This window comes from Anguilla rostrata, chromosome 16 (assembly GCF_018555375.3).
Source record: "Anguilla rostrata isolate EN2019 chromosome 16, ASM1855537v3, whole genome shotgun sequence".
NCBI classification, from domain to species: domain Eukaryota; kingdom Metazoa; phylum Chordata; class Actinopteri; order Anguilliformes; family Anguillidae; genus Anguilla; species Anguilla rostrata.
In genome coordinates, this window is record NC_057948.1 from 34,881,391 (window position 1) to 34,890,221 (window position 8,831).

Consider the following 8,831-nt stretch of genomic DNA (forward strand, 5'->3'; position numbering starts at 1 on the left):
AGGCACCTGAAGGCCAGCTGTAATGTGACCGAAGCACAGATAATGCTGTTGTTACAAAATCAGATCAAACTCTTTTTGTTTCAATTCAACAATGTGAGCTTGGGCAAAGGACAACTGCAGACTTCAATACGCAAGAACATTTTCCATTTTCAAAGGTTGCAACAGATTAAGTCTGCAAGACTCTCCAGACCTATAACAGGCCAACTACTGGGGGGAAAAGTCCATGTGAAAACAAGAGTTCTGTGAAGTCTAATTCTTTCTTTAGCAAGAAAAACAAAGCCACCCATCATTCAGTAAAATGATGGACAACAAGTCAATGGAAACTCACTGAATCAAAGGTGGCTTTCCCTATCTCATGGACTTAAAACAGTCAAATAGTCAAGTCATTATATGTGACCACAAAAAAACATTGCGTCATAATTGTCCTTAATTTGGCAAACACTGAGAACACGGCGAAGATAAAAGAAGAACGGATTCATTTGAACAAAGAGATGAAAGTGGCGTGGGTTCAGCTGCTCAGCTGTGTGGCATGCCGGGTTTCAAATTCCACCTGTCCTGTCCTACAGCGCTCACTGAGAAAGCACCTTAATCTGGGGGGTACGCTTTTTGCACCGTGCGGTCGCCGTTAAACAGACCGTTGAGCCCCAAAAATTGCCTGCAAACGGGTAGGTTAAACGACGGGTTTCGTGGTTATTCCAGTAGCAAAGCACTGTGGTGTTTAATTACTAAGCAAACCTTCCTCTTCCACTATCCGCGGATTTTTCCAGCGGCACGGGACGAACGTTGACCGTTCAATGTCTGTAAATTTAAAGTTTTCCGAGTGGGCTCGGCGCATGTATGAAACTATAGATAATCGTTCTATTTTACTTTTAAGCGTGTTACAGAACTGACATTACACAACGAACATGTATGAACGACCACATGCAGCGAATAGGGAACTCCTCTCGTCTTGCGCATGCACGTAATCTACCAAGTAGTTTCACCGATCCTGTGTAGGGCCAGCGAACGTTTTACTGTAAAAAAACAAAAAACAAAAAAAAATATCGCTAACACTATTCCATCTAGCGAACTGATTTGGGGTTTCTGAAGAATGACCTGTTTTATTGAATTGATTATCTCTGCGCTTCCACGAGACGGACTGAAAATATGAGTCAGAAAAAAAAACGAGCCGTATTTCCAAGAAAAATATAGCTCTATGGATTCATTAAATGCACAGAACTTATTTCCAAATTCAGGAATGAGCTTGAGTTTCCCAGAAGCCCGATACATTTTATCATCTTCGGTCGCCTTGGCGATTCACACATGCGCGAGGAGCAAAAAAAAAAAAAAAAAAAAAGGAGGGGGGGTGAAGGGGCGGGTTTTTGGTATATAACAGTTCACAGCGAGAACTTTTGTCTGTCGCCAAAGCTTTGGGACAGCTTCATACAACATCTCTAAAGCCGCAGCAACCGGGAAACTATTCTACCTTCAACGGCACTACCAAATACATTTCACGTACACAGCTGCGCAGCAGACATGGAGCAACAGCAAAGTTACGGCTACCAATCTCTCTGTCACACCTGCGTAAGGACAGCAAAAAGACAAACGAAGGTAATATTTTAAGAATTTTAAGATAACTGTACTGTACTTATTTTATGCAGTGAAATATTTCACTCTCAGTGAACGCAGATGACTGCCCACTCCAACGCTACAGCTGTCAAAAAGATGTGAGCATCGAATCATATTGATAGCTGGGAAAACAGGAATACTTTGTGGTGCAGTGGATGTTTTAAATCTCGAAAGAACATGAACCATTTATTTTTGTATGCGTTGCACTTCTATTGTGGTGATTATTATTACCGTGCATTCTGAAGTCGTGACATCTTTGTTCTTGTCTTTAAGACGGCTTGTTTGTTGAGCGCAGCGCAAACACTTAAAGCGAGGGGTAGTCCTTAGCGCCAGGGGGCGCTGTGCTTCGTATTGCTGAGTAAACGAGTATAGGCTACAGGATTTTAAATAGTTGAAGTCTGGAGTTAAGAAATTGTTTAAGAGAGCGCTGGAACGCGCTCGAATTTAGCCTACAAGACAAAAAGCAATGTTGGATATATTGACATGGTGAGTGATAGACTCTGGTATAAATGAGTGCACAACAAAGGCCACTGTATTAAGGGCAAATTACGATTTTCTATATTTCTCGAGCTTTTGAAACATCCAATGACATGTCAGGTCAGATAAAAGTGTGTAGAGTTGTTTTGTACATGTACATGCACAGGCTAAATAATGAGCAACCTATGCCGGTATTTTCAAACTCATCGAAGGTTTGGGTTAAAACACACATGCAGGTTTAAAGTTTTCCGATGTGAGGTTTTGGGCTGTCATGGAAAGCACGGCTTGTGATAACATGCGAGGGTTTTCCAGCAGTTCAGTGACAGAATGGATCTAGGTACTCTGGAATACCAAGGGTTCCTCAAGTGCGTATGTGTTTGGGGGTTGTTACCATGACTTAAATAGCTTCTTCTCCCTTCAGATCAGAAAGATGTCCCTCTCAAGTCGAGCGCTGATATTCACGGTGGCGCTGACGATGTACGTCGTGGATGCGGGCTCTGGAGAGACGCTGTGTGGCGGAGAACTGGTAGACGCGCTGCAATTCGTATGTGAAGACAGAGGCTTCTATTTTAGTACGTGTTCTCACTTTTCTTATTTGTCTCGCGTGTGTGTGCGTGTGCTCGCGCGAGCGCGCGTGTGTGTGTGTGTTTGTGTATGGGCGAGCGCACTTTCTTGCTCACCGTTTTGTATAACATTCTCTTACCGGACAGTTACTTTCATCAGAATTTTGAGCATATGTTTTCGGATTCCAATCATTTGTTCTTATATTTATCAAGCAGTGCTCGATGGGGGTAGCTACAGTCATTCTGAACATTTTTAATATTCTTTGTACTGTTTATGGGTCAAAGGGGCGAGGTCACAAGGGGGTTGAGTTGGGGGGCGGGTGTCTCCGTGTCAGCTCGTAACTGACACAGACACATTCAAGTATGTTCATAGAAAATAGTGTAGCGGCTCTTCTGAAAGACACCGCAGACCTGAGGCGCGCCGCTAAACCAGCTTCAATAACCGGTTTTGTTTACTCGCAAATTCCACTGGGGGAAAGTAATCTTATGGTGGCCAAAATGGTATTCCGTTAAACTCCAGTTCGTTCCCATGCTACGATATCGCGAGTATTAATACTGATAAAATTACAACCAGATGAGAATGATCAAACAGAGTTGAGGAATAACGAGTATTAATATAGATAACTAATTTAATTAAAAACGAGCAATTTACTTTTTGTGATTGATTAAGATTAAAAAGTTTTCTTAAACATAATCGTATGGCATGTGGACAAACTCATATTAAAGTCACCGCCACTTTACTCTATAGTCCCGTAAATCTGACAGATTAAATAATTTGATGAATGGGTCACTCATAAAGGGATTTTGAGTGTGATACAGGGACACAGGAAATTGACCCAGTGGACCCTTTTAGGTGAATGAAACTGAGGCGTTTGTGGACATGTCCATCCTTTCCTCTCGGGACTGAGGAGGACAGGCAAACGTTTCAAAGTGTTATTTTATTTATGTGTTGCCCTCGTCATTGACAAGCTGTGTCGTGGCTCTCGAAGCGTCCGGCAGTGCCGAGTGAAGAGAGAGAGTAGTGCGATGCTCAGCTTCTCCCCCTCTCGGCTGTGAGAAAGGAGCTTTTTTTCCTGCTACGTTAGCCTCGGGAAGCTCCGCAGAAACACAGACGGTTCAGAGGAAGCGGTCATTAAGCCCGGCAGCCGAAAACACCGCACACCCGTCTATTTCCCCAGCCCCCGCCCCGCCCCCCCCCCCCTCCTCCGCTCCCTCGCTTTCCACCCCCGTCCGTCAGACGTCCGTCTGTCGCGTGTCTCTCTTTCCCTTCATCCGTGCTGAGCTAGCAGTGAGCGGGCGAGCCAGTGAGCGAGGTCAACGAGTCTCCACTCTGACCACTCACTCACCAAAACCAGCTGTGTGCCTCTGTGTGTGTGTGTGTGTGTTACTCTGGGCTATTATCGCAATGCTGTGAGGTGGTGGTCACTCATCCACGTGTTCAATCATTAATGTGTTCACCCATTCATGTGTTCACTCATTCATGTGTTCACCCATTCATGTGTTCACTCATTCATGTGTTCATCCTTTCATGTGTTCACTCATTCAGAGTTCAGTCATTAATGTGTTCACCCATTCATGTGTTCACTCATTCATGTGTTCACTCAGTCAGAGTTCAGTCATTAATGTGTTCAGTCATTCATGTGTTCAGTCATTACGGCAGCTCAGACCAGAACTGAGCCTCAGCCCCTGGTCCAGGAGAGCCGCAGGGTCTGCTTTGTATGACTCTCCACTTAATTGATCGATTAGCGCAGTTGATTACGCAGGTGACTCACCTGTCCTGGGCTCTTGGGTCTGAATAGGATGGACTTGATTTGAGGGTGAATAGGAAAAGCAGCAGATCCTGTGGCTCTCTGGGCTAGGCGGCAGAGTAAGGAGTGATCTGATCCACAAAGCTGGTGACAAACCTTGCCCTGATGGTGATGCCAAAATTGGGATTTTTTTTTCCAAAAGTAAAATAGAACTTAAAGGACCAAAAAAAAAAAAAAAAAACATGCAACACCTGTTCACAAGGTGGGGCTTCAGGAACCAATCATTGTGCTTTTCTGTGGTTAGCAAACAGAACCACACGCTTTGTTGTGGTTGTTTTGATTGGATTAAAAAAAACAGGTTAGACCAAAGTCAACACCAGTCTCTATAAGAGGACTGTTGGCGAACCCTCTCTAAACATGCTCCCTCTCTCTCGCTCTCTCCAGGCAGACCCACCAGCAGGGCGAACAGCAGGCGGTCACAGAAGGGAATTGTGGAAGAATGCTGTTTCCAGAGCTGTGACCTGAATCTCCTGGAGCAGTACTGCGCCAAGCCCGCCAAGTCGGAGAGAGACGTCTCCGCCAGCTCCCTGCAGGTCATACCTGCGCTGTCTGCGCTACCGCCACTGAGCAAGGTGTGTAGTGCTAGCTCACTGTTACCCGCCACTGAGGAAGGTGTGTAGTGCTAGCTCTCTGCAGGTCTGTTACCCACCACTGAGCAAGGTGTGTACCGCTAGCTCTCTGCAGGTCATACCTGCGCTACCTGTGCTACTGCCACTGAGCAAGGTGTGTAGTGCTAGCTCTCTGCAGGTCTGTTACCTCCACTGAGCAAGGTGTGTAGCGCTAGCTCACTGTTACCCACCACTGAGCAAGGTGTGTAGTGCTAGCTCACTGCAGGTCTGTTACCCACCACTGAGCAAGGTGTGTACTGCAAGCTCACTGTTACTGCCACTGAGCAAGGTGTGTAGTGCTAGCTCCATGTTACTGCCACTGAGCAAGGTGTGTACCACAGCTGGTACCTGTGCGTAACCTGTGCCACAAGAGCAGTGTACGTCACGCCTGTGCTCCCAAAACTGAACACAAGGCGTGTACTGCCAACCCGCCGTAGGTCTCACTCTCGCTCTACCGCCGCTGAGCAAGGTGTGTGACGTCACGATCTCTTATCACCGTGAGAAAGCGCCGCCTCTCTCTGATCCCCCGTTCCCCCCCCCTCCCCGCCTCTGTTTTCGCGGGACCCACAGGCAGCGGCCGTGGGATTAAAGATGTTAAAAATAAGTCTCTTTTATCTCGCTGAGCGAGTCGTGCTGAGCTGAGCAAGAGTCTCTCTCTCTCTCTCTCTCTCTCTCTCCGCCTCTCGAATCTGCTGAGCGAGGTGGAAAAATATTGTAGTTTCAGCGCGAGGCGGAATAATCCGGAGGGGTCAAGCGAACACTCCCAAGGTGAAAGCGTGCTGGAGCTGGAGCGGGGAGTACGAGCGGGGAGTACGAGCGGGGAGTACGAGCCGAGCGCGTTCCTCGCGACGGTACGCCAGGCCGCTGCACCTCCCGCTGACAGCACGGGGGCAGCCCCCCCCCCCCCTCCCCTTCATACGGGAGCGAGGGGGCTTTGTTCGGGTACACCTGACTCCCACAGACAGAAATGCCTGGCCATGTCTGCCTGAAAATCGCCCTTTGATGTTATTAAGCACATACCAGAGGTGTGCGTCCAACCCTGGTCCCTGGAGAGCAGAGTTTTCTCCCGGCTTTTGTCATTACTATCTAATGGACTGGAGTTGATTGCACAGTTAACTCGACTTCAGCGACAGAGCCGATCTGAGTGAGACTGAGATGCTGCCCGTTCAGCTCAGTGGGTTTTTGGGTCCAAATTGAAGTGAAAACGAGGGGGAAGCCCTTGGTGTTTGTGTAACCCCATCCCCCGTCCCCCTAAGCAAGCTCCACGCTGGATTCCGCCGGGCGTGGCAACCACAGCGCCTGGAGCTTTGAAACGGACCCAAAAACTCTCAGCCCGACTCTGCGTGAGCCTGCATTCCTTTGGGTCCGAGCCCGGTCCCGAGCCCGGTCCTGAGCCCGCGTGCGCTGAGGCGTTCTGATAGGCCGACCCCGACTTTAACGAGCGCGTCCGTACTGTAGACAGTACCCTGGCGCGCCGATGCACCAATCAAAGTCATCGGCTGGCAAAAGGATGGTCTCTCTTCCTGTGTCTCTTTGGAGGGGCTGGAGAAACCAGCCCACGTTTACGGGTTCCGTGTTTCTGGAGCCTCTCGGATATTCTGAGCGAAGCGGGTTTTTTGGGAGTGCCGCAGTGTGGAGTCCGGTCCTTAGCGGGTCAGCGGCAGAGACCCGAGTCTCAGAGATGGGCGCGTTCACACGCGGGCCTCATGGCCGGACGTGTCCCGACATGCCTGGAGCTGCCCCCCCCCCCCCCCAGAAAAACCCTTCTTTGCAGCGTAATTACCCGGGCACTAGCGCTAGCATTAGCCACTGTTTCTGTTTCTGAAAGAGGGAGGAGGAAGGGGTTTGGGGCAGAGGAGGAGGGGGTTTGGGTGGGGGAGGTGGAGGACGTGGAAGGGGGGATTGGCGGGTTGGCGGGGGCTGCTCCCAGAGTTCTCTCCTTCCTCACTCTCATCCCTTTCTCTCTCTCTCTCTCTCTGTTTCTGTCCGAGCAGCAGGACGGCCGGCGGCACGTGGCGGTGCGGTACCCCAAATACGAGGCGTGGCAGCGGAAGGCGGCGCAGCGCCTGCGGCGGGGCGTCCCGGGCGTCCTGCGGGCGCGGAAGCTCCGCCGGCAGGCCGAGCGGGCCAGGGCCCGGGAGCAGGCCCGGAGCCACCGGCCCCTCATCACCCTGCCCAGCCGGGACCCCCCCCCCGCGGCGGCGCCCACGGAAACCCGCGCCGTGCACAAGTGAACCCAGCCGTCGCGCGGACGGGAGTCGGACAAGAGGAAGAAGAAAGGAAAAAAAAAAAGACTATAGGGGATTATAGCTTTGTTTCTGACGTCATTTCTGTGGCAGTCTCCTCCGGCCCTTCGCCCGACCAGCGACACCCCCCCGGCCCCCCTCGCCCCCCCAAGCCAAAAGCCCCGCTGCCCCACCACCTCCCTCCATTCTCTGACACACCCATACAAGCACAGTCTCCTGTCTCTACTCTCTCTCTCTCTAATTGTCTTACACACCCATACAAGTAGTCGCCTGTCTCAAATCTTTTTCTTTCTTTCTCTCTCTCTCTCTCTCTCTCTCTCTCTTTCACACACAAAATGCACGCTCAAAAGTGAACAGTTCAACCAGCTGAAAGCAGTTCAGGTGGATTCCTGCACAAAGTACAAAGAGGAGAAAGGAGGAGGAGGAGGAGGAGAAAAAGGGAAGAGGAGGAGCGAGATCTACGGCTTGGCGAACGTCGGGAGGACACACACGATGCGGACCGCTCGTCTCCGCGGGAGAGAAAGACTGAGGGGGAGAGAGCGCCAGCGCGAGAGGCTCCGCCCCCGTGGCAGAGGCCCCGCCCCCGTGGCAGAGGCTCCGCCCCCGTGGCAGTTTCCCACCACAGACACCATCTCTTTACACTTCTTTTCTTATTAGTTTGCACCTGTAACGCTAAAGAGGGATATCCACACTGTAAGGAATTATTTTGTTTGAATTAGATTCCTGTTCCAGCACCTTTTTTTTAAAAAAAAACGAAATCACAAATGAAAGAAAAGCAGGCGGAAGAGTCTGCAGATTGCACATCGCCACGGATTACGTCAAAGTTCTTGTTTTTAAGTAAAGAAAAAAAAGGCACTATTTTTTTATGAACAATGAACATGTAGCTCAAAAAAGAAGAAATAAATGTCATGGTGCTAGCTTTGGGAACGGACTCAAAGAGGAGAAAGAGCTGAAAATGCACGTTTCGTTTTTTTTCATTTTTCTTTTGAATAATTATTAAGCTTTCCGTTTTATGGAAAGTGTGACTTTAAAAAAAAAAATAAAAAAAAAGAAAAAAAAGAAGAGGGAAAAAAAACCGGCTTTGTTTCCGGAGGTGTGAAACGGGGACGTCACCGTACGGAGGAGGAGGAGGAGGAGTCACAGGGATGCAGTGGCGTCGCCATGGGAACAGCAGGTGGACAAGCCCCGCCCACGCACAATCAGAACGTTGCCATGGCATCAGAAGGGCGCTCAGCTTGGGGAAATCCAAACGATACTGAGTGACCCGCCCCCCCCATCTCCCTCTGTGACGCTCTGTTTGAGGAAGTCGAACCTTGTCGAACGTGAAGCAAGTGTGATTTTATTTTTTATTTTCTTTTTAATAATCGTTTTTAAAAACACAAAAAAATCCCATCAGACTGTGCTACCGTGACATTCCTGTTTGCAAGATAGTTATTTTCTTTTTTGTAATTTTTTGCTATTGTTTTTATTGTTGTTAAATATGATATTATTTTACATTTCTTTAAAAAAAAAAAAGGCACA

At 49.0% G+C, this 8,831-nt stretch overlaps 1 protein-coding gene across 6 annotated transcripts; it reads left to right on the forward strand.

The window, feature by feature from the left end:
- Positions 1 to 1,380: 1,380 nt before the first annotated feature.
- Positions 1,381 to 8,049, forward strand: LOC135242150 (insulin-like growth factor II). 6 transcript variants are annotated; one of them, XM_064313091.1, is made up of 6 exons: positions 1,381 to 1,590; positions 2,507 to 2,657; positions 4,841 to 5,028; positions 5,117 to 5,203; positions 5,291 to 5,392; positions 7,062 to 8,049. In XM_064313091.1, the coding sequence occupies exons 1-6, from the start codon at positions 1,516 to 1,518 to the stop codon at positions 7,296 to 7,298; spliced, it is 840 nt and encodes a 279-aa protein (XP_064169161.1). In that variant the 5' UTR covers positions 1,381 to 1,515; the 3' UTR covers positions 7,299 to 8,049. The 6 variants fall into 6 exon arrangements, with proteins under 6 accessions (XP_064169161.1, XP_064169162.1, XP_064169163.1 ...); XM_064313092.1 differs by having other exon boundaries at positions 4,841 to 4,989; positions 5,141 to 5,203; XM_064313093.1 differs by lacking the exon at positions 5,291 to 5,392 and having other exon boundaries at positions 1,382 to 1,590; positions 5,117 to 5,179.
- Positions 8,050 to 8,831: the final 782 nt, after the last annotated feature.

Coding starts and splice junctions, on each gene's coding strand:
- LOC135242150 (XM_064313091.1), top strand. CDS start 1,516: ATGGAGCAACAGCAAAGTTACGGCTACCAATCTCTCTGTCACACCTGC. Junction 2,658..4,840: donor AGACAGAGGCTTCTATTTTA/GTACGTGTTCTC, acceptor CGCTCTCTCCAG/GCAGACCCACCAGCAGGGCG. Junction 5,029..5,116: donor CGCTACCGCCACTGAGCAAG/GTGTGTAGTGCT, acceptor CCACTGAGCAAG/GTGTGTACCGCTAGCTCTCT.